The sequence below is a fragment of the Eucalyptus grandis genome, chromosome 8, assembly GCF_016545825.1.
Source record: "Eucalyptus grandis isolate ANBG69807.140 chromosome 8, ASM1654582v1, whole genome shotgun sequence".
NCBI lineage: Eukaryota > Viridiplantae > Streptophyta > Magnoliopsida > Myrtales > Myrtaceae > Eucalyptus > Eucalyptus grandis.
This window is the reverse complement of record NC_052619.1, coordinates 3,573,136-3,597,263: the sequence shown is the minus strand read 5'-3', so window position 1 is coordinate 3,597,263 and position 24,128 is coordinate 3,573,136. Positions and strand designations below refer to the sequence as shown.

The following is a 24,128-nucleotide window of genomic DNA, read 5'->3' as shown; positions in this document are numbered from 1 at the left end:
CCTAAATAAGAAAACCCGCACGTCCTCATGTCGTTCTAGGCACATGAACTTGGGTCTTTAAAACCTATCCAATGGCTTGTGGTCCACTGCCCGATCCCATGCTACTTGGTTCCTCTAGTAGGGTTGTGGCTGTGAACAAACAAGTTTGGGGGTAGTTGGAGTTGTAGATGTGATGTATTTATGAAGTTTCATGCTTTGGACAACATCACTTCTAAGCTCTAGGACCTGAAAATAATGCGAACTCCTTGGAATCGGTAAGGTGGTGAAAACGCTCGATCGAGTAAGATAGATTTAGTAATTACATTATGACGTTTTTCAATCCAAAGGATCCTAGGAGGTCCATGTTTATCACCTCACGAGCCGAGCTTCGCTTCATATGTGTGGATAGGATATTTTGTATGCATGCAAGAGAATTAGTTCAATTGGAAATTTGGTTACAACTCGAGAAGTTTTAGGTAGAAAGTGATAGCGTGGGCACGACAAGACTCCCGTGTAAAAAATGACTATTGGAGAGGGGGCAAGTATTTCTAAGCACGAAATGTAAATTTAAGTAGCCATCTGCACTTTTTGTCCAGAACGGCATTAATTATTAGAGTTTTATTAAAAATATCGAGAGCGTAAAATATCCTTCTTTGAATATGGTAAAAAAGGGAACATCCATTGAATAAATGGAGACGTTGAAATTTAAAAATTTATATGCCACGTCCAGTTCCCAAGTTTGCTTGGGGAGAAATTCTTTTCCATCGGACATGGAAGAAAAGTATCCGACCAATCGGAAACGACGGTAGTATATCTTTATATAGAAGAATAATTATCCACGTTTATCCCACGAAAAGATGTGAATACTAATAAAAGAAAGAGAGTTAATAATACTTTATAATTTTCTTTGACCAAAACACCATTTTTAAAAACAAAGTTACTTCATATTTTTATTTGAGACGATTTGATCATTTCAGGTTTTTATTTGAAATAAAAATCTACTTCTGATTCTTATTTGAGAAAATTATAGTACTTCAAACTCTTATTTGGAATTTTCTCATTTTTATTATTGTTAGATTTCCATAATTACAAACTTTTTATTTAAAAGGAAAAAAACCACCAAAAATCTCAAACTTTATTCAAAGTGACAAATTTACCCCAATTTTTTTTGTAATATGAAAAACACTTAACTTTTCAAATTGTGACATATTTATCCAATTAAGGGTATTTTCGTCTTAATTTTTTTATATATTTTTCCTTATTCTTTTTTTTCTTTTCTCTTCCCTCTCCTAACTATGGTGGAGCTGGTGAAGGGAAGTTGGCATTCGATGAGGGCTGCCCCCACCGGCGTCGGGAGGGTTTCCCTCACCTAGGCTAGTTAGGGCGGCCCTCACCGGTGTCGGGTGAGGGTTGCCCTCACCGGTGTCGGGTTAGGCACCCCTCGCTCGACGCAGTGAGGGCACCCTTGCTTGACATCGGCTTCTCTCTGCTGGCTCTGCCATGGCTGACAGAGGGAATAAAGAAGAAGAAAAAAAGAAAAAATTTTAAAAAGTAAAAATATTAAAATGCTCGTAATTTATGGTAGATATGTTACGAATTTTTTGTATCACAAATTTTTTTTTGGGGTAAATGTGTCTTGATCAACAAATTCTAGGATTTTTTATATCGCAGAAAAAAATGTGGGATAAATTTGTTACTTTAGATAAAATTTAGAGTTTTTGGTATTTTTTTATTTAAAAAGGAGATGAAGAAAAAGAAAAGAAAAAAGAAAAGGTCGAGTGAATTTGCAGTCAAATCTTATGGAAAAACCGAATCTCCGAATGGCGACAAAGCGGGACGGTCAAACTCCGTCTCCTCCATCTTCTTCTTCAACCTCCCGTCAGCATCTTCTCTTCTTCCCTCTGCAGATTCCCCTCTCTCTCTCTCTCTCTCTCTCCCTTCTGTTTCTCTCTCTAGGATCGCCAATCTGCCCAATCAGCAACCGCCTCGCGTCGTTGGTTCTCTCTCTACATTCTCTCTCCATGGCTTCCGCCGCGAAGCACAATCAGCCCCAAAACCCCTCAAAACCCTAATTTCCCCCAGCCGGACCCCCACAACCCTCCCCACGCCGCCGCCGCCGCCTCCACCAGCGCCGGCGGCGGCGGCAACCCCTCGCCCCGACCCACGAGGATTCGGTCCTCTCCCGCGCCTCCCACCTCGCCCGCCCCGAGGTCCTGCGGCGCCGGTCCCGCCGCCTCAAGCAGCTCTCCAGATGCTACCGGGACCACTACTGGGCGCTCATGGAGGAGCTCAAGGTCCAGTACCGGGATTACTACTGGAAGTACGGGATGAGCCCCTTCAAGGAAGAGAGCCAGCGGATGGAGGTGGACGGGTCGGCGGAGCCGGACGGGCCGAACGGGGAGGGTATCGGGGAGAACGTCGGGAGCAGCGTCGTCCTGAGTAGGAGCGAGTTCGAGGCCAAGGGCAACAATAAGGGGTGCTCGTTCCAAGGGTGTAAGTTGAAGGCCATGGCGCTGACGAGCTTTTGCCATTTGCACATATTGTCTGATCCGAGGCAGAAGCTCTACAAGGCTTGCAGCTATGTCATCAAAAGGTGATTCTTTTACTCTGCCCTCTTCCTCTTTGATTAGTGTATGTTGAAAAATGTGCGGATCATTTGCTGGGCAATTTCCTTGCCCTATTACTGTCTCGCCTTTGTCGGATTAGTTAGCGCGGTTGCAATCACGAATAGAGCCAATAGAATGATGTGGATACTGGCCATTTGAGGATGCATCGAAATTTGTTGAACCATAGTCATTTCTGATAAAAACATCACGGCATTGTATAGAAAATGGAGGATTGTTTTTGTGGGTGTGACCCATATGGAGGAAAATTTGCAATTCAGAAATTCGCTAGAAAGAAATGTTTATGTGAGAGCAGGAGAGGAATGAAACTCTACCTCGTCAAGTTGGACATGGAAAAATGCTTATTTAGAGAATGCACTGGGCATGTAGTTTACTTTGGAAAGTGATGCAATTATCTTCTATGCTCGAGGAGTTTAGGATTCCAATTCCTTGATGTATCTTCTAGTATGATGCTTTAATACCTCAACCCTGTTTCTACAAGTGCTTATTCAGCGAGAGAAAAACATTGGAAAAGAGCCCTGCTCATGAGGTGAGAAGATGAGCTGTTTCTTTTGGTGAGTTGGATGGATCTCAGATATTTGGTGCATTGAACCCTAGTGAAGGGGACTCAAGAGTGCTGGAAAAGATTTATGTGATGTTTCGCAAACTCGATGAGTTCTTAGGGTGAGAGACTGGGGCAGGACATGTGTAAGCTCAGATTAATTGCTCTCGAATTTGAAGTTTAGCTTTGCACTAGGTCACTAGTTAAGCATTTTCACCTGTAAATTTTATATGTGAAGTAATCAGACTATCAGGTATATGTACAATGCCAGGTTCTCCATCACTCCTTTAAATGCTTTTACTTTTTCTTTTTGGGTTGGGGCTGAGTAATGAGGGTAGGCACTTTTTCTTCCTTCTTCCCCATGAGGGTTGTTGTTGGGGACAGGAAAGGAAGAGAGGGATGATTCACTCTCCTGGCAACAAAGTCTCATTAGATAATGGTGATGACCGTGTCTCTGTTATTGTTTTGTGGAATTCCAATATACACCGACTGGTCGGAGAATCTGATTCATCTGGTCTAGTAGATTAACACCTGGCAATAGTTTCCCAATGGAGAAAACAGAGAATTATTTAGTTCTTTTTAAGCGGTCTTCTATGGAGTTCCAGTTCCCTGCTCTGAAGTTTTGACTCTAGAGAAATATTCATGTGAAGGGTTAAATATATCACATCCTTCTGTGTTGTATCACTTTTATTTCTTGGTTTCTATACTTTCTTTTTCTCTGCAGCTTAATTAATTTTCTACGGTGATTAAATCATGTCTTTTAGATTGCAAAACTTTTATTAGATGTGTGATTTTTGTTCTGTGTATTCAAACACGATTCCCTTTCATGCTATCTGTGACTGACTGATCATCCATTTGTTTATAGTGCTCCGGCGGGATCAATAACATGTGGGAAGCCAATAATGAGATCCACCGTTCCTTCTCTTTGTAGTGTCCACTTCCAGAAAGCTCAAAAGCATGTCACCCGGGCCTTGAAGAAGGCAGGGCTTAATGTTACTTCATCAAGTAAACTTGCTCCAAAATTCCATGTTATAGTGGCAGAATATGTGCGGCAAATTCAAGCCAAAAGAAGGGCTGCACAGAGGGCCAAAACTAGTGAAGCTGTTGTGGTTAAGGAAGAAACCATGAACTGAGTCCCTATTGCCAGTAACTGCAAATCAGAAATTGTTGCATGAGTGGAAGTGTTGTAGCTGCAAAACAAATCTGAGGTAAGATGGTGCAAAGTAGATATTTCGACACTGTACAGACTTGAGAGTTATTTAGGTCCTTATTTGTGCCTGCATACTCAAAAGACTGGTTCTGTTGTGTATGTTCTGTTATCAATTTTTTATTTTCGAACTCGGTTGCTGGAATAGGAAATGCGGCCGTCATGTGTATCCAAATTTGCTTTACACAGCTGGAACAAAGAGTACAAAGAGAGCGTGTGTTGAAGGAGAATACGTCTTTTCCTGTTTCTTCTTATTTTTAGATTGTAGCTATGTCATCATCCACTGTAGTCACTCATGCACGTGACATTTGGGACCTGGACCTCACTAAGAAAGAGATAGCCTGATTACTCCCTCATCTCTGCCTCTTTTTTAAAGAGATCCATCTGTTCCGATCAAATTTGTTTGCATCTTTTTGTGCCCCCAAGCCAGGTGGTTTGTGGGAACTGAAACCAGATGGAATTTGTACATGTTGCAGTCTTGAGGTACTTTCCTCAGTGCAAGAGCTTGTTGAGATGTCTTCTTGGCTAGTCCATATGTATTTGCTTTACAAGCGTCCCGTGCAATCTTGTCTTGATGTTAAATGTCCAACAATGACTAGTCTGCGATTTTAAGTCGGGTCTTCCTTCTTCATCGTCTGCTGTACAGCCACAGAATATGTGAACATCCTTCTCTCTCTGGGCGTGGCCAAGTGCTTTTTTAGACTTCTTGTAGACATTCTTGCCACAGATGTATGCTCTTTCCCCTGATAAATTTTTGTCCGTGTCACCTTTGTCATTATGTTTATTCATTTTGAGGGACTCAGAGGATATAACAGGATGAAATGGACGTGTCGGTTCACTTTTGGATAAATCAGCTTCTCGTCATTTGTATAAGATGGATGAACTCATTTCCAGAGACCCGGTCACGTTAATTTGTGAATTTAATCAGGAACGATGTGACGCCTAATACTCAAAAATGACTATGAGGACCCCGTCCTTCCTCGGATGAGCAGATGAACTGTAAGATGATTTTTTAGGCAGAGGAATTTAGAAAATTGGGCCTTAAACAGACCGAAAGGATCCAGAGCTTAGTCTTTTCTTCAGCGTAGGAGTGAAGCTGCTTCTTGAGAAGGAAATTATGTCACAAATAAAAAAAGACAGTAGCACTAGAGTGCCCAAAAAGATGAAAAGGTGCTTTAGACTGCGCTTATGCGATAACAATCCAATTTTCCTCGCCAATCTGGAGCACGATCCGTCATATATCCAATTAAAGAGTTACTTTGACTGACAATTGTTGGCATCTAAAAGTTGTGACGCAGATGGACTACCCCAAGAAGGAATTAAGTGTTCCGGATGGTGAAGTCTCCCTCAGTATGCCCTTCGTATTCACACCTCTGGTTAAACTCAATCACAGAAACAAGACGACCATCTCTCGTGCAATCAATAACCGAGTTTCTAACACCTCTAGTTCCTCAAGACCGGCAAACCGTCCTCTGCAAAAGTCTCCGCTGGTCACTCTCTGTGGCTTCGTTGTAGTAATGTCGAGGAAGTGTCGGCACGAGAGGTAAAATTACTTAAAATCTCTATACACATCATTCTCCTAAAAAGCGAAGCAAACTTCATCATGAACGGATGCATGGTGGGGAATTACACTCTGTAGAAGGCAAGCAAAAAGCAGTTCCTAGTGCATCTTTCTCGGGAATCAAACCAAATGAGAGCCCAAAAATCAATAATCAGATGGATAGTCTTGACTGATTGATCTTTTCCCCTCACGCTGATGAGATCTCTCGCGATGTTTGTGACGCTCATAAGAGCATTCTTTCTCATCTCGAGACCTGCTTTTGTGATGGCGCTCCTCTCTATCAGAAGAGTCTCTCTCTTTATGATCCTCTCTCTCCGATGAACTTCTTCTGCTCCTTTTCTTGACACGTCCGTCGTCATCAATGGAGCTCCGTTTGTGAGAGCGCTCTTCCCCATCCAAAGAGCTTCTTACAGTTTCTTCCTTCTCCACAGAGCTTCTGTAACGGTGCTTCTCTTCTAATTCCACTGAGCTCTTCCAATTGGAAAACTCCCGATCCTTATGACGCCTCTTGTCATGGCGATGTTCTTCCTTGGAACTTTTGTCATAAGAGTGATCTAATGTATCATCAGGGCTCCTCCCATGCATGCGATCTTCCCTGTCCTCAGAGTTTCTTTTGTGAGTATGCTCTTCTCTGTTCCCAGAGCCTCTGTAAGATCCTTCTTCCTTATCGAACAAACCCTGTCCTCTTCTAGGGGGTGAAGGAACCTGAAAAAGATATAAGATCACGACAATTCTGATATATAAGATTCATAATAAATGTCACGACTCATGAAAAACTCAAAAAGGCTACTGCTCTTATACTTCTCTTGCAAATTTCCTAAAGGAGAATGAACTCAACATAAGGCAGTGCAGGTTGCCATAGAATTATCACAGGAAAGTCAACAAGGGGAAAAGAAGGTCAAGCCCATTCACCGAAAGTGCGTAAAGTTTGTCTCCAAGGCTAGTCACTCCACGGGACTTAACAAACCCAAATTCGTCCATTAAGGTGCAATTAAATACAGAAAGCTAATTATAGCCTCCTCCCCTTATGGAGTTGGAAATGTCATGCAGCCCATTCACCAAATTTGCGTAAACTGTATCTCCAAGGCCAGTCACTCCACAGGACTTAACAAACCCAAATTCATCCAGATAGGTGCTATGATGTACGGAAAGCTAATTATGGCCTCCTCCCCCTAATGGAGTTGGAAACATTATGCCTGTCGACGGGCAAAAGGCAAACAATAGCATGGAAACCTATACCAAGTAAAAGCATTAATAGTTCCATTTCTGATAGTACATTCAGGTAAAGAATTTCAGTAAAATCTTAGTATAGAAGAAAGTAAGGCTAAGAGTTAAAGTTTCCACATGCCTTTATCCCAAATAAAGCCACGAAAAAGTGGATTAAGTTCAAAACTGAAAAATTCCTGCTGGGTAACCTCCCACCAAATTTACAGCAACCTCGGGAATGCCACTTAACCTTCATGCTCATACATGCCCACAAATTAAGTCCTCAAGGGTGATGGTTTCCACAAATGCCAGAAAAGGAAGAGTATCTTAGAAGGGGAGGGGAACAAGGATCTAGGCAAATCTATAAAGAGGCTGATTAGGCCAAGCTTACTTATGGAATAAAGGTGAAAAGGAATTCTCAACAGTGGAAATTATATTTTCATGAGTAAAAAGGTGAGCACCCTTTTCATGGAAAATCTCTTCTTCTACAACAAGAATATAAAACATTTGAGCAGTGGATATTGGATGGAATGAATAAGGAAGTGAGCTCAATTAGTGAGGGTTAGTACCTCCATCAATGCCATTCTTCATTTAGCTGGTCCAGGTCTTAGTTTTGAATTATAGTCAGACTTAACCTAAGAAATATTATGACACTCTGGTATAGAACTTTAATGGTTAATGAAATTTCATAACTAACTCAGGAGGGCTAAAACATGCATTTCGATGGAGCTATATGCAGCATTTAGATACAACAGAGACAATACCTCAAAGCGAGACATGTACCGTCCCTCTGGAGGAGGTGGAATGCTCAGCCTCTTCAAGTCATCCAATGGGATTGGGCGACTGATTATATAATGACAATATAGAAAGAGTTAGAATCATCAAATGTGGCCCAGCTTCATCTTTGCAACAGAATACTAGGATTTTTGAAGTGTCCAAAAGGATCACACCTACTCCTTCGAATTTCGGTTGGTAAAAGTAATTCATAACATGCCGCTTCTCCATTATTTAAGACCCTATAATTTATCCAACATCTTTGAACAAACTATTCTAGCATGCTAAAAGATCCCATATTATTCATTCTGAACACAAATATCCTAAGCCCAGAAAAAATTCACACTGCACTATTCAATTTAATATGCATGCTTTTTAAATGAAAACTCTAATAAATATGGAAAAAAAAAAAATCCGCAATCGGCTTACTCAGGCCAAGTAAAGTTCTCCCACATAGATTATAAGAAAACACGGGATTATATAGTTCCTAGTCACCAATCCATATTAAATACTCATGATATGGGTACTGCATAGACTTATTTTTGCTATGCTAATTTTTTTTTTCCCATGAAACAAGTACAAAACAGCAACAGTTGTCCCTGTAACCACCTTAAATTGATGGTAGGAATTAGAACTCTTTCTTGCATATTTGTCTCCTCCCAGATGAAGACTAAATACTCACATCCAATATTGTTGACAAGTTGATAATTATTATTCAAGCTAAACAATGAAGACTATTTACTGTAAGGATCCAGAAAAAGGAAGATATGACATATAACCGTCAGCAGCAAATTCTTATTCTTGAGTTGAACACGGGAAAGGAAGCATATAAAATTTCATTTGCTTTACCCTTGTTTCCCAGTGTGCATTTTCCTTGAAAGACCCTTCATAATCATGAACCATATAGGATGTGACTAAAATGCTGAATAAGATAAAACATATTTTATTCCACACACAATGACTATGATTCCTGAGTCCATGCAAATAATATGTAAAAAAAAGTACAGATAGATCTCACATCATACATGCAAAAGCAAAACAAAAGACTAATAAACTATTAAAATTCACGTGAAATGCATAAACCCATATAAAAATAGAGAATGCTTACAGAGGAGCTCGAAATGGTCTTTCTCGTCCTCCAAACCTAAGCTGTCCTGACTCTTTCCTACCACCAAGGCCTCCTCCTGGCAGGAATTACGAGAATTTATTAGCTTATCTTGGCAGCAAGGAAAGAAAGAGGTTGCTGAACTAACCTAACCTTCTCGGGATCCATCCTGGCATCAATTGCTGTCTGTTATAGTCAACTATAATTTCAGAATCATCAATGAAAGAATGGTGCGCGTCCTGCAAATTAAATGTAATTTTAAGTTTCACAGAAAAATATTCGATAAGCTATGCATAGCAATCTAGGTTAGTTTCCAACTAGCTTCAAAATGTGTTTTGCTTTCATTCTGTTCTTTCACAAAAGAAGAGATATGATAATACTTTACTTGCATTTTCCTGTTTTAAGGGAAAAAACCCAGTTATGTATAAGCACTTTAAAAGACAAGCTAGTCTCAGTCAAATAGATATGCTATCTTTACACTTAAATGCAGAATCTCACCATACTACATTATTTCAGATTCTAGGTGCCTTTCCGATCAGTCAAATAGATATGCTCGTCTTTACATTTAAATGTAAAATCTCACCATATTACATAATTTCAGATTCTAGGCACCTTTATGACGAAAGTTGACTAAAAGTGACACCCACACAACAAGTTCTGAATTACCTCAGTTCAACTAAAGTAATCTCTCATTCTGCAAGCTTTCATATGCAATCTTTGTGCAGAACAATTTCCACCATTTTTAAGCTTTTAGGTTGACCTAAACAAGCACAAATATTCATGCTTTATGCTCCTTCCATGCTCTAAAATTCAGCTTTCTAGCACCAACTCAACAAAAGTCTGTCTACATTAATCAGACTCTGATAAGTGTGTCCGATGTGAGCATGTATCCTAGTGGCTCACTAATCTATGCATCTAGATGAGGGAAAAATTTATAATATCACAAGTTTCAGTATTAAGACCAAATATATCGGTGAAAATGTGTGATTTTCTAGTAGCCTTTCTTTATTTTTTATTGGTTACACATTTCTTCCAGTCGTTTTTCACTAAGAACATTGCAGTAGGTTTTCAACAAAACATGGCATCAGTGTCTCATACCCAATATACATCAAGTTCATATCCTATTCACATTAATTTTCAACCTAAATAAAATGGTGACTAAAAGCAGCAACCACATGAAGAAGCTCTCAAATGAGTTCTCTATACAGATTTTTATCTTAATTTTGCATGTCTTCCTACCTCCTTTGTTCTGAATCCAAATGCACTCATAGTTTAGATCTCAAGGTTGACTTACGCAATGTATCTAGCTATTAGATATGATGAGAAAGGCACCTAAAAAGCTCGTAAGAAGCTGCATGGCAAACCGTCAACGATGAATCAACAATAAAAGCCTCATCAGCAGCATGTCATGGACTGTCTCAAAGACATGAGGACCAATTCAGAAGACTTCACATTAGGCTTCTACCAAGTATCGAGCACAATGACATGCCTAGAACAAAATAAAAGTACCTTATATGCACGTCTCATTTCTCTTTCAGTTTCATATTCAACAAAAGCATAACCTCTTGAGGCACCAGTCACTGCAAACAGGCACCGACAGACTAAGAAATTTGTAGAGCCAATACCTTGAATTTAAAAGGAGGCACAAACAACTATGCCATCCAAAATGCAATCGGCTCATATGCACAGGATAAAGAATATGATAAAACCAGAGATCCTTACTAGCTTCAAACTGGCTATCGGTAATGTTAAAAAGCTATATAAATTACTGCCACTAAAACATCTCCACAAAAACTGGGGTATCAAAAAACTAAGCATATAATAAGTTAGAGATCAAGCATTGCTGCTCTATAAAAACAATGAATAAAGTGCAAGCTACCAAGATTTGTTTCATATTAAGTGAAGCTTGAATTACTATCAACCTGAAGCACTTATCATGATCTCTCGACGAACTGAAAATCATAGAAATTACAAGAGCTAATAAGATGGTTACCAATGTGCCTGACCAAGCGCAAGTTTTTCACATGACCGTACTTGCTCATAGCCTGCACAAGGGAACCCCTATTGTAGGTCAATAAAGCCTACATCAATTGAAAGACGGATAGAAAAAGCAGTAATTCAAGGTAAAATGCTCAATCTAGCAGTCGGAACCGACAAATATACGTGTTTTAACACCAAAACTACCATATTTCAGCAAGCATTTCCGTTCCCTTCCTCGAAAACAAAACAAAGTTCCATCTCTTAACACTCCCCTCATAAATCATGAGAACGACGCCAAGTCGAATCATTTTTTATCTCCCGAGCACTTCTCTCAAGCAGGCAGGCAGGCAACCATTGTCACATCAAACGAGCTCAACAGCTGAAACACCCACACCCCAAAAAAAAAAAGAACTACTCTTCCTCAAAAGGAGAGAGAAGAGAGAAATGGGAATGAAAGAAAACCTCAAAATCAAGACAAAGGCCAGACCTTGCGGAGAGTGTCCTCGGAGGTGAAGTGGGAGAGGCGCCCGACGAAGAGGGTGCAGTAGGGGTCGCCCACGGCCTTGGGATCGCCAAACGGGTCATCTGGGGGGGAATCGCGAGGAAACGGGCGAATCGAAAACGGCGTCAGAAACCCAGGAAGTAAAGCAAAGAAAACGGGAAAGAGAAGAGGGAGGGGGATTTTACAGAGGCCGGCGGAGGAGCAGAGGTGGGCGCGGTAGACGGCGTTGTCGTGGGGGAGGACGTCGGTGCCGTCGATGCTGCCCGCCTGGATCGGGTGGTACGACTCCGCGTAGAACACCGAGTTCAGCCTGCTGCTGTTCCTGCTCATCTCCCTCCCTCTCTCTCTCTCTCTCTCTACTTTCTCTCTCTAGGAACAGAGTCTCCGAGGAAGACGAAAGCGCAGCGAAACAGAGGAAGATGGGAGGATGCTTTCTCTTAACGAAGAAGTTCACGAACAGCACTATAAATTTTTTTTTTTTTGAGCAAAACCAGCACTATAAATTTAAGGGTTAATTCCTTAAAAAACCCCCAAACCTGTACACTTATGACAAATTTATCCAAACTATTTTTTTTACCATAAAAAATCCCAAACTAGTAAACTTGTGATAAATTTACTCGACTGATTATAAAAACCCTAAACTAAGACATTTATGATAAATTTATCCCAAACTAAATTATTCGACGGCAAAAAAGCCTAACCCAAATTTGTGATAAATATACCCTATGCTAAATTGGATTAATACCACAAAAATCATAAAAATTGTAAACTGTGACAAACGGAACGTAAAATCCTAAATTAAGTATCTTGGCCAACCGTCGGCGTGTCATTTAACTTAATAATTTGAGAATAAAATTGAACGAAAATTAACATAGGGTAAATTTATCACAAGTGTACCAATTTTGGATAAATTTGTCGAAAGTATACCGGTTTGGGGTTTTGGTGGTCAAAAAATAGTTTGGGGTAAATTTATCACAAGTGTACCGTTTGGGGTTTTTTAGGGTATTACCCCTAAATTTAATTCCTTGATGTGCTAAATCTTAATTTTCTGTATAGAAAATAAAATAAAATAAGATAACGAAGTCCTGAAACTTTTAATTTTAAAATTTTCAAAAAATACAATTAACTTCTAAAACTTGTTACAAAAGTGTAAGGAGAACCTAAAACTTTTAAAAGCCTAATCAAATCGTAAAATTTGATCAAATGAAGTTCTTTCATTAATAATATTTTTTGAAAGTTTTAAAATTCAATTACATTTTCATAATAAATTTTTAAACTTTCAAAAAATACTATTAAATCTTAAACTTGATTGCACTTTCATGACAAATTTCAAGATTTAATTATAATTTTTTAAAGTTTAGGACTAAATTGCATTTTCGTAATAAATTTTAGGGATAATACCCTAAAAAAACCCCCAACTGGTATACTTGTGACAAATTTACCCAAAACTATTTTTTTACCACTAAAAACCTTTTATCCCAAACTGGTACACTTGTGACAAATTTACCCTATGTTAGTTTTCGTTAAATTTTATTCTCAAATTATTAACTTAAATGACACGTGACGGTTAACCAGTATACCAATTTATGATTTTATGTTTCGTTTGTCACATTTTATAATTTTTATGATTTTTTTGTAGTATTAATCCAATTTAGCATAGGATATATTTGTCGCAAATTTATCGGTTTAGGGTTTTTTGCAGTCGAATAAATTAGTTTAGGGTAAATTTGTCATAAATGTACCAGTTTAGGGTTTTTATAATCGATCGGGTAAATTTGTCACAAGTTTACCAGTTTTGGGTTTTTCAAGTCAAAAAAATAGTTTTTGGTAAATTTGTCACAAGTGTACCAGTTTGGGGTTTTTCAAGGTATTATCCCTAAATTTTAAGATTTTTAATGCATTTATCCCCAAAAAAGGTTAAAAATCATTTTGACATGTTTATGGAGTTAATTTTGTAGAAATAATAGAGCCACTTGTGATGAAGAGAAAACTTTTTTTTTTTCATCGGGAAAATTAATTAATGAACATGAAAAACTTTGCAACTTAATTTTCTAAATGAGTATCGCATTTTGATTTTATATGTCATGGAGAGATGAAAGTTTAATTAGTAATCGAAAAGGTAGTTTTCTTTTTCCATGAGGAAATTAACTAACCGGATTCTGAACTTTATTAACGTCTCATCGTTTGACTTTAATAAGTTTATTTGCTAGATGTGGGGATGCTCGTTCCAACTTTTAAAGGAACGGGCATTCATTAGAAGACCTATGCAATGTCCATTTCATTTTTGTCCTTCTATTCATATAATATGATATTAATTATTAGGTTACTAGAGTAACTTATTGAATTGATTGTGAAGATACAACATCTATTTATAGTGAATTTTACTTGTGCTTTTTAATACTTTGAAAAATAGAAACCAGAGTAACTTATTGAATCGATCCCAAAGATGGCTATTAGTAAGTTTTCATGGATGCTAAACTACATAATGCCTTATTAATCTAGCAATATTCTCTAATTGTCCTCATTAGTGACTAAAATCCTTTAATTTTAGTTAAGAGTAAAGCTCTTTGATGACCAAAATGAGATAACGAAACTAACAGTGATATTAGTAGTAAAAATGAAAGAGGTTGAGTTCCGAAAGTTATCATTGATTTTTTTTCCATGAAAAATCAATGATTTGCAAGCATTTTTCTAAATATAGTTATTTGTGTTGGTTAGAAAAACTAGTTAATGGAATATATTTTCGTCATCAATAATAATCTTTGCCTAGACATTTTATTGATGATAAAATATTTCTCTCATTAATTCATTGTTACAAGTAATAGAAGTGAGTGTTAGACATCTTATTGATGATGAAAAGTTTCTCTCATTAATTCATTGTTACAAGTAATAGAAGTGAGTATTTTTAGAAGTATTTCAAATTGGCGATATTTCATGAAGCAAAGCATCTAAAAATTAAAGGATTTTATGTATTTTTCGATGAAGGTTTTTCCTTTCATCACTCTCTCTCCAAAATATATTCTATTTTTTCTCTCCCTAACTAAAGGATCTATAATTGTATTAACGCCACGGCAACAGCTTGGGTGCGGGTGATGAAAAGCCGCTAATGAAAAGGGTCGAAAATGTTAACAAAATTCAGGAGCCATCAAGAACTTGAAAATCGAAATCGGCCTGACCAAACCGACCCCTGCATTTCTCAGGCACGATGTAGACGATGATAGGGTTTGAAATTCGGCAGCAGAAGCAACCGAGCATCTTCTGAACTCTACAGCTAGAAACGAACAACTTGCTCAAAGTCTAGAGAGGGAGAGAGGGAGGGAGACAAGGCGATGATTTCATTCTCGCTCGTTGTTCCGAATCCTTCGCGGTTCTCAACCAAAATATATTTCTGACTTTGATTCTTGATCACTCCTTCCTTTTACTTTGGAAACTATGAACTTACTCGTTTAATTCTAAACTTCTCAATTTAGTCAATATAGTCATTAACATATTCTGTCAATTTCAGTTGGAAATTGATAGCCTAATGCTTATCATCTTATATTTTCTTTTCTTTTTTTCCTTTTTTTATTATTAAGGGACCGCCATGGCTGGGGTTGCGAGACCGAATAAGGAAATAAATGTGTATTTCGGATTTTGCATTGCCATAAAATGCCAATCACCTTCTCTGGTTGGTAAGCCAAGTGGATAGCACAGATTTTGGTCATCCCTCCCCGTGACTCAATAGAAATGCATACTAATGATGAGGGCAATAGGGCGAGCTGATAGGTGGAAAAGTCCAGAGTGAAAAATCCTTTCTTTGTCAGCACCTGTGTTGCGCGACGTGGATCTTCTTCGCATTGTACATCCTAATGATATAACATCTAGAATATTGCCTTTATATGTTTATGTACAATTTCTCATAGAAATCTCTATCGCCTCATATATATCATGTGCATTTGCTTATGAAGCATAAAATATAGTATGTGTTTACCGAAGCTCAGCAAACAAAAATATGAGTAAAGCATCCCTGAATTCTTAGAATGGACTCAGGCAGTGCTTAATTCCTAGAGTAACCGTCATTCATGGACTATGGGGCAAGTACGACTTGTCAATAGGTCTTTTTCAAGCTAAAGTTCATGGTTTGCCCCCCCAACAACTGCAATGTAACCCTTATCACAGTTGCACCTATTAGCATTGTTTTAAGTTCACAGTCTTGTTCATGCACTCCTTTCCTTTTTTTATTTTTCTTTTTATTTTTATTTTTTTTTGGTGTGGGGGTGGGTGCTGCTGATTTTGAGTATATGGATCTCTTAGAGCGTCAGGCCATTCTTATTACACTAGGCAGCCCACTTGTTGCAACCGAATAATGAAAAATTGCCCAGCGAGTCGTAAACCTATCATATGGTAGTTAGTACAATCTTGATTTTTTAAAAAAAATTTTCCAATTTAATCCAAGATAAAAGTAGCCCTTTTGGTCAATTTTGGCCTAAAATCATTGAAATGGCGATTCAGTTAGTGTCACCATCTAATGTGGCACCACTGGCACTAGCGTAGACAAATTTTGGAAAAAAATATTATTTTTCCTACCAATAATACAATGAATGAAAAAAAAAGGAAAAATATTTTTTTTTTCAAAAAGCATCCACGTCATCGTCGATCATACTACGAAAAATAGCGACGCTAACTTGACCACCACGTTAGCATTTTATTGGCAAAATTGACGAAAGTCTATATTAGTAAATTGTCATAAAATTTAGAACTCAATTGAAAAAAATAAAATATAAAAAAGTTTATAAGTGAATTGATCATTGTACAATATATTTAAGACTTTTTGAACTATAATACCACCGAATAGCTATCGAGATAAGAGGCTCCTTGAGTGGACCAATGAAATTGCCCCACTTCCTGATGTGCAAGACAGTGATGAGATGTCTTTGTTTGAGTGAACATTATCCAAGATTAAACTGTCAAACTCATCTCTTTATATTTTACTATTGTCAAGACGAGTCTACACATGAGAATGTATGGAAGATGATTTGCGGAATACAAGGAACTGAAGTAATTCTACTACATCTTGAACATACCAAGAGTATTATGACATATTACATATATATCACGATCATGAGAAACACGAAGTTCTTGGCTTGATGGCATCTGGAACAACCAACATGTTTTTTTTTCAAGGATGTCCCCGGTTGTCTGCAGCCATGTTTAATATAGAAGGAAAAGAAGGAATGAGTCTCACTAGAAGAAACGAAACTAATTCTCGGAAAGTAGATGATGCGAGACTGTCCTTTTTTTACTTTTTCTTTTTCTATTGAGAATGTGAGACTATTTTTTTTTTATAGCTCATTACCACACTCCCTCCTCAGCTTGAGACTCTGTTAGTAATATACTCTAGACAAATATTATTCATGGGATATACATTGGTTTTTTTTTTTAATTAATTTGAACAGTACAGAGAAATTATTGACATAATGACCAAATTACCATGATTCCCCCCCACATATTTTACTGTAGAAAATCTTATTGACCAAGTTGTGACAATGCTATGCAAATAAGTGTTAGTACAGAGCATCGAGATTTTGATACTAATTCTTGCTAAAAATAAGAAATTAGGCATATGCACATACTACAATTGTAAAGATGAAATTTTATGGAGTATCAATGCTTGTTTGATGCAAAAGTGAAATTGAACATGTTACATGATTATATGACTAGAGAATATCTTATAAATTAAGGCTGCAGGACTTTTAAACGAGCGTAATACAATGTATGATGAATGATTCATGTATGTATGAACCATTCTAGAAGCAGACAACGTGATAGAAAGGTTCAAGATATGGAGTAAAAAAAAGGACTCACAAATAGATGTGCCAGGACGATAATTTCTGGGGGCAGCACACACTTTGCCCTTTCTAGCTGCATGTGCAAGACAATACAATGAAAATTGTTATGAAATATCATATACTATGTGATGAAAAGGGCCGAGATATGGAGTGAAAGGAGGAATCATGATCAAGGAAAAAATTATCAAAAAAGTTATAAACCTATTGAACTATTGCCAATTTAATCATAAACCTTTCAATTTTACCAATTGAATTCTAAACATTTTCATATTCGGCCAATTATAGCAAGAATTTGCTGACTTGGACATTACGCGTCTTACGTGACTCGATCAACACTCATGTGAACAATTTTTAAAATATTTTAATATTTTTCGAATTTTTTTATTCATTATTTTATTTTTCCTCTTTTCCTATTTTCTCTTTCCGCGATAAGGTGAGGGTCACGGCCAGCCTTGCCCAGATCTGGGCAAGTGGCTTTTAGGCTTCAGCTTCCTCTTCGCAACATGAACAAAGGGCAAGAAAGTTCAACCAAAGGAAGGTGAGATTTGAGGCGTTAATTTTTGCGAAATTGGGAAGTGAACAAGGGACGCATATTCTGGAGATTCTCGGCCAAGGAACAACAGGGAAAATAGAGAATCAAGTGGTTCAACGCGGCTGAAGAAATCGAATCCGACTCGAGGGGAAACCGTAGGTTGGCAGAATAAAAAGAGATTTTCGGAGTCTTCTACGAGGAAAGTTTCAATTAAAAAAAAGGGGGAAGGCAAACAAGGGTTGAAACTCTTGGGAGATGGGCAACATTTTCTAAAAGGAAAGCAATGACCTGTGGGAATCAATATCTGCCCATGATCATTGCTCATCCTTTTCTAAAATAAATTTCGATCGAACCGAAGAAAACAAACGAAGAAGAGAAAGAGGTGGTGAAACAGTTCACCACATCGACCAAAGCAATGACCTGTGGGAATCAATAGCTGCCTTATGTTAAGGAGAGCCATGAGCGAGGGCGTTAAAAAGCAGTGATTGAAACGATCTCTTTCTCCGCACGTCGCTACACTCCCATCGAGTAGAGGATAGCTCATGTCGCAAAGAGGAAACTTGAAAAGCCATGCACCCTGATCTGGACGAGGCTGGTCGCAAACGTCACCCAGTAGGCCATTGCCAGCCTCAATTAAAAAAAAAAGGAAAAAGAGGAAAAAAAAGGAAAAAAGGAAAAAAGGAAAAAGAAAATTAATAAAAAATCTGAAAACATTAAAATATTATCAATGTCAGTGCCGGTCGTATTACGTAGGACGATTAACATCTATGTAGGCAAATTCCAGCGAAAATTGACTGGATTTTATTAACAAATAATGGATAAGTTCAAGATATGGAGTAAAAAAAGGACTCACAACAAGATGCTGTGTTACGATGAGAATTTGCGGCAGCATACACTCCGGCAGGACGAGGATGGCTTCCCTTTGCAGGAATAACTGCATGTGCAAGACAATACAATGAAAATTGTTATGAAATATCATATACTATGTGATGAAAAGGGCCGAGATACGGAGTAAAAGGAGGACTCATGATCAAGGAAAAAATGGTCAAAAAAGTTATAAACCTATTGAACTATTGCCAATTTAATCATAAATTTTTCAATTTTACCAATTAAATTCTGATCATTTTCACATTATGCTAATTATGGCCGGAATTTGCTGACTTGGACATCATCCATTTTACGTGACTCGATCAGCACTCATGTGATCAATTTTTAAAATATATTTATATTTTTCGAATTTATTATTCATTATTTTATTTTTCCTCTTTTCCTATTTTCTCTTTCCGCGATAAGGTGAGGGTCACGGTCAGCCTTGCCCAAATCTGGGCAAGTGGCTTTTAAGGCTTCAGCTTCCTCTTCGCAACATGAACAAAGGGCCAGAAAGTTCAACCAAATTCCCATCGAGCAAAGGAAGGTGAGATTTGAGGCGCTAATTTTTGCGAAATTGGGAAGTGAACAAGGGACGCATATTCTGGAGATTCTCGGCCAAGGCACAAGAATGAAAGTAGAGAATTAAGTGGTTCAACGCGGCTGAAGAAACTTGAAAAGCCATGCACCCAGACCTGGACGAGGCTGGTCGCAACCCTCACCCAGTAGGCCATGCCAACCACAATTTGAAAAAAAGAAAATGAAAAAGAAAATTAATAAAATTAATAAAAAAATATGGAAAACATTAAAATATTATCAACAGTAGTGCCGGTCATGCCATGTATGACGATTAACATCTATGTTGGCAAATTCCAGTCAAAATTGATTGGATTCAATTGATAAAAAATGAAAAAAAGTTTAATACTTAATTGACATAGATACAATAGGTTTAAGACTTGTTGGACAATTTTCCCCACAATCTAGAAGATCCAAATCTGTAGGCAAGAAGAAGCTCAATGGAAATCGTTATGAAAAATCAAACACCGCCCAAAATTATTAAATGATTCGTGCAACAAAATATCGGGGCAACTTTAAGAAAAACACCACGATATATACAACTTTCTGCATATTCTCGCGTCATGCCTTGGGAAATCCATGTCCCTCTCCATTATCGAAAGCTCAAAGCACCAAAAAGAAAAATCACTTACATCCTCCCTTCATCTCCACTTTACTGTGAGTTGAAATAGCCGAGGCACCTGGAAGAAACAAGACGATTATAATCAAGAGCAAGCAAAAAATTGTGATCAATAACTAATAAATGATAAATGACATAAATGATCTTTGAATTTTATAACCCAATATACAATGTCATCCATGAATTATTCAACTTCATCCCAAACTTTAGTTCGATATTCAATAAAACAAAATTGTCCAAGTGATGATAAGAAAAACAGCAAGATATATAAAATTTTCTCTATGTTCTCGCATCATGCTATGTAAGCTATGGTTTCACGGAATCATGATGCTCAATTTATGTCCTCCTCCATTATTAGAAGCTTGAAGCACCAAATATATAAATATCACTTACGGCCATAGGCTCCTGGAAGGAACAGGGAAGCTATAACCAAGAGCAAGCAGAAAATGGCGGTGATAAGAGAAGATGATGATGTTGATGAAGGGAAGTGCATTTTTGCTATCTGTGTGTGCGGATGTGTAAGTGTGTGGGTGGGTGGGTGGGTATTTATAATCTTCGGCTTGTACATAAAACAAATTAATCAGTTGCATGATCTACACTGAGTAAATGGAGGGAGAGAAATAAAAAACAAACAAAAACTTGAGAAGTCTAGTCCAAAGAAGGAGACATGAAAGTCTTCCATATTTGGATTTTCTACATTGAGTAGACGAAGAGTTAGAAAAAAACTCAAGAAGTCCAATCAAGGAAGGGGACTTGTTAGTTTCAAACTCCACATCCCTTTTCGATTTTTATTCAGTCTCTTTTTGTGTGCGTCGTATCATCCACATGAAGACAGCGTGCAATGTGGTGGGTTGAAAACGGCCACGGGAGTTGCCGACCTCGATAAGCCTCAGCTCATAAGCGCACGATTGTCCAAAATCGCACTCATGCTACGAATAATAGTCTAAAATAGTTCTCATTTTAGTAGTCAATCATGTGGTTTTGATACTAGTTTCGAGCCATATTATTCCGGTCATAACTTTTATCAGACTCAAAACTTCTGTAGATAAGGATAAAACTTTCTAGTAAAGATCATGAATGGCAAAGAGTAAGCGTAACTTTTGAGTGAATGACATATTCTAGCAATATGTGAAGAGGGCTGAGTAAGATTTGAGGCTTGAGAGTGAGGTTAAATGGCAGCCAATTGTTTAGTTATGTTTATGTCAACGTTACGAAATATAGCAAATATCACAAAGGGAAATCAGATCAAGTTCTTGCGAGGTCTCAAAGTTGCTGAAGATGAAGATATCAATAATAAAAAAAGCAAGAGGTTAAAGAAACAACTCTCAGAGAAGATTCTTTTTGGAAAAAACTAGCAAGATCATGAATTGCCTATATCTTTGAATGTTCCACATTGAGTAATTCAAGGGCAAGAAAAACTGGAGAAGTCTACTCAAGGAAGGAGACTTGAAAGTCCTCTATCTTTGGATTTTCTACATAGAGTAAACGAAGGGTAAGAAAAAACTCAAGAAGTCTAATCAAGGAAGGGGACTTGTTAGTTTCAAAGTCCATATACCTTTTCAGTTCTTATTCGGTATCTTTGCATGCATCATATCATCCACGAAGAGAGCGTGCAATGTGGTGGGTTGAAAATAGCCGTGAAGGTACCTAACCTCAATAAACCTCTAATTCATAAGCACGGGATTGTCCAAAAGTGCACTCACACTACAAATTATAGTCTAAAATGGTCCTCATTTGAGATGTCAATCATGTGGTTTGGAGTCATTTTATTCTGGTCCTCGACTTTTAGTGGACTCAAAACTACTACAAATAAGAATAAAAGTTCCTAAGTTTGGATGGCAAGTAATTATGGTCACAAGATCCATGGTGGCAAAGCTTGGATCAGAGAGAGAGAGAGGGAGAGAGAGAGACTTAAAAATAATAAAAGTTCCTAACATGATCAATCTACATATGTTAGAAAGATATGTTAGAAAGATCATGAATGGACAAGCTCAGCTTGTTGGCTAGCAAAGAGTATAGCATAAATTGCGAATCAATGACAAACTCTAGCTGAATGTGAAGACTGCAAAACATGAGGCTTGAGAGCGAGGCTTCATGGTGTTGAGAAAACTCTATTTTGTTTTTAAGTTTGGCAAAATATTCATAAATTATATCAATCTTGATAATTGCAAAAGTTATTGTATTTCAAGTTACACTCCCGCTGAAAAAGAACATTGATATGATCATTAAAAAGATCCTAATCAATTTAAAGAATCTACGTAGAGCACATATAATCTTAGATATGTCAAGGTGTAGAGTTTACAAGATTTACATCACTATCGTAATCGAAGTGTTTCTCACTGTGAGTTCTAAACTATCTGACAGAGGATCTAGCAATCATTACAAGAAAGTCTTTATTTTTGGATGTTCTACATTGAGTCAATGAAGGACAAGAAAAAAACTGTAGAAGTCTACTCAAGGAAGGAGACTTGGAAGTCTTTCATCCTTGGATTTTTTATGGAATACTTTGATATTCCAACCGAGGGTTATTGAGACTTGGAAGTCTTCCATCTTTGGATTTTCGAAGGAAGACTTTGAAATTCCAACGGATAGTTACTGAGACTCCCACATGTTGAGAGGCCAATTCTTGTGCATCAAAACCTGGGCAATTGAGTTGGATATCAATATCTGGTGACTTCATGTTGGTTTGTTTCACAGATATGAAGTCTCCTCCATTTTATCTTTGGGTTTGAACCTCTTACTACTTTTCCCCGGCTTCGATTTTTATGCCTCCCAACATCTGGTAGTGGAGGAACAAGTCTAGGAAGGTCAGTGCATGAACAGAAATTTTGCGCATAATGAGTCTGCACATAATAAATCTCACATCTCTTCTCAGTTAAATACATAAAGTTTCCAATTTTATATCCCCAAATCCCCTCAAAATAAAATTTAACCAAGAAAAAAAAAGGACAACTAATTTGCATAACTCGACAAACAATTGCTACCGTAAATTATGTTTATTAATCTTTTAGAAAATGAGTTAACCTAATAATAACAACAAACATACGATCTACGAATTGAGAGATCATAGATATTATAGTAGGTTCAACCACTTATAACTTTACGGCTTATTTACAATTATAGTGATATTAACTAAACAAATCTATAAAATACTTGATCGTTAAATGTCCTCAACAATTAAATTATTTATAATATCAAAAGGTTAAATGATATTTATTGTTTTCAGCTAAATACTTGATAGTTATTAATTCAAATATACTTGATATTTATTTAAGGAAAAATTCCAAACAGAAATATGAAGTACCTTCATTTTCTCACGTAGACTTGGTGAGGGCCGGACTCAACCCAAGGCTAATGAGGCGACCCTCTCCCAAATCTAGCGAGGGCTAGCCTCACTTGTAGCTTTCGAGGGTGGCCTCATCGAGGCAAGGCCATCCCTCACCAACTACTACTGAGGGCAGCCTTAGCCAGGATGAGGTGAGTTGAGCTCGCCTAGCCCTCTTTAGGTGTCGCCGATGGCTAAGACGAAGAGAAAACCATGAAAAAAAAAAGGTCAAAAAAGATAAATGGACAAAAATATCCTTAACCCACTAGAAAGTTATCCTTATTTGAAATAAATTCAACTTCAAATCTTTATTTAAGAAAATAAGAATATTTTAGACTTTTATTTAGGAACAATATCCACTTCCGACCCTTTCTTGAAAAAATGAATACATTTCATACCCTTATTTGGAATTTTCCCTTTATTTAATTGAACACAAGTCTATTAATGAATTGAAAATTTAATTTACAGAAATCACATTCCTTTCCATCCTTGTAACAATTAAGAATCCCTCCTTCCTATACAAGAACTTCCTAAGGCCTACCTCATAGCATCCAAATTGAAAGAGATAAATTGAACATAAATGAATCACCCTTCCTCTCTCCATTTCCAACTATGTCTATAATTACCAAACAAAGAAATTGAAAACCTTTTCCATTCCATTCCTTTCCATCATCCCGAACTCAACATAAATCAATGTCACATCATCCCAATCGGGTCCATTCCATTCCTTTGTCGTTAAGTTCATTCATTTTGAGGGACTCAAGAGGATATAACAGGATCAGATGGAGGTGTCGGTTCACATTTGGATAAATCACCTTCTCGTCATTTGTCTAAGATGGATGAACTCATTTCCGAAGACCTGGTCACGCTAATATGTGAAGTTAATCGGGAACAGTATGACA

At 37.5% G+C, this 24,128-nt stretch overlaps 3 protein-coding genes across 3 annotated transcripts; 1 reads left to right on the top strand and 2 right to left on the bottom strand.

Annotated features, from left to right (window-relative positions):
• Nucleotides 1–2,051: 2,051 nt before the first annotated feature.
• On the top strand, nt 2,052–4,707 carry LOC104456266 (INO80 complex subunit D; the record flags this gene model as incomplete). The annotated part of the gene is made up of 2 exons (XM_010071025.3): nt 2,052–2,572; nt 4,010–4,707. Coding segments are annotated over 2 exons (789 nt in total), but the record flags the coding sequence as incomplete, so codon positions are not given.
• Nucleotides 4,708–5,514: 807 nt separating this feature from the next.
• Nucleotides 5,515–11,884, bottom strand: LOC104456263 (U11/U12 small nuclear ribonucleoprotein 35 kDa protein). Its single transcript, XM_039298979.1, has 8 exons — nt 11,665–11,884; nt 11,465–11,562; nt 10,991–11,042; nt 10,507–10,577; nt 9,146–9,236; nt 9,001–9,076; nt 7,883–7,961; nt 5,515–6,617 (listed from the first exon to the last, which is right to left on the bottom strand). The coding sequence occupies exons 1-8, from the start codon at nt 11,807–11,809 to the stop codon at nt 6,057–6,059; spliced, it is 1,173 nt and encodes a 390-aa protein (XP_039154913.1). The 5' UTR covers nt 11,810–11,884; the 3' UTR covers nt 5,515–6,056.
• A 4,533-nt stretch (nt 11,885–16,417) lies between these two features.
• On the bottom strand, nt 16,418–20,418 carry LOC120286631. Its single transcript, XM_039298959.1, has 5 exons — nt 20,295–20,418; nt 19,915–19,962; nt 18,693–18,773; nt 17,324–17,380; nt 16,418–16,657 (listed from the first exon to the last, which is right to left on the bottom strand). Exons 1-5 carry the CDS (start codon nt 20,392–20,394, stop codon nt 16,638–16,640), a joined length of 306 nt encoding a protein of 101 aa, XP_039154893.1. The 5' UTR covers nt 20,395–20,418; the 3' UTR covers nt 16,418–16,637.
• Nucleotides 20,419–24,128: the final 3,710 nt, after the last annotated feature.

Bases quoted from the DNA above. Each gene is read 5' to 3' on its own strand.
- LOC104456263 (XM_039298979.1), bottom strand. From the start codon at position 11,809: ATGAGCAGGAACAGCAGCAGGCTGAACTCGGTGTTCTACGCGGAGTCG. The intron at 11,043-11,464 runs GTCTGGCCTTTG...TCCCTTGTGCAG, and splicing joins CCGAGGACACTCTCCGCAAG to GCTATGAGCAAGTACGGTCA. The intron at 9,077-9,145 runs GTTAGTTCAGCA...AATTCCTGCCAG, and splicing joins ATGGATCCCGAGAAGGTTAG to GAGGAGGCCTTGGTGGTAGG.
- LOC120286631 (XM_039298959.1), bottom strand. From the start codon at position 20,394: ATGCACTTCCCTTCATCAACATCATCATCTTCTCTTATCACCGCCATT. The intron at 19,963-20,294 runs GTAAGTGATATT...TGTTTCTTCCAG, and splicing joins CCTTCCAGGAGCCTATGGCC to GTGCCTCGGCTATTTCAACT. The intron at 16,658-17,323 runs GTGAGTCCTTTT...ACATGGCTGCAG, and splicing joins TCGTCCTGGCACATCTATTT to ACAACCGGGGACATCCTTGA.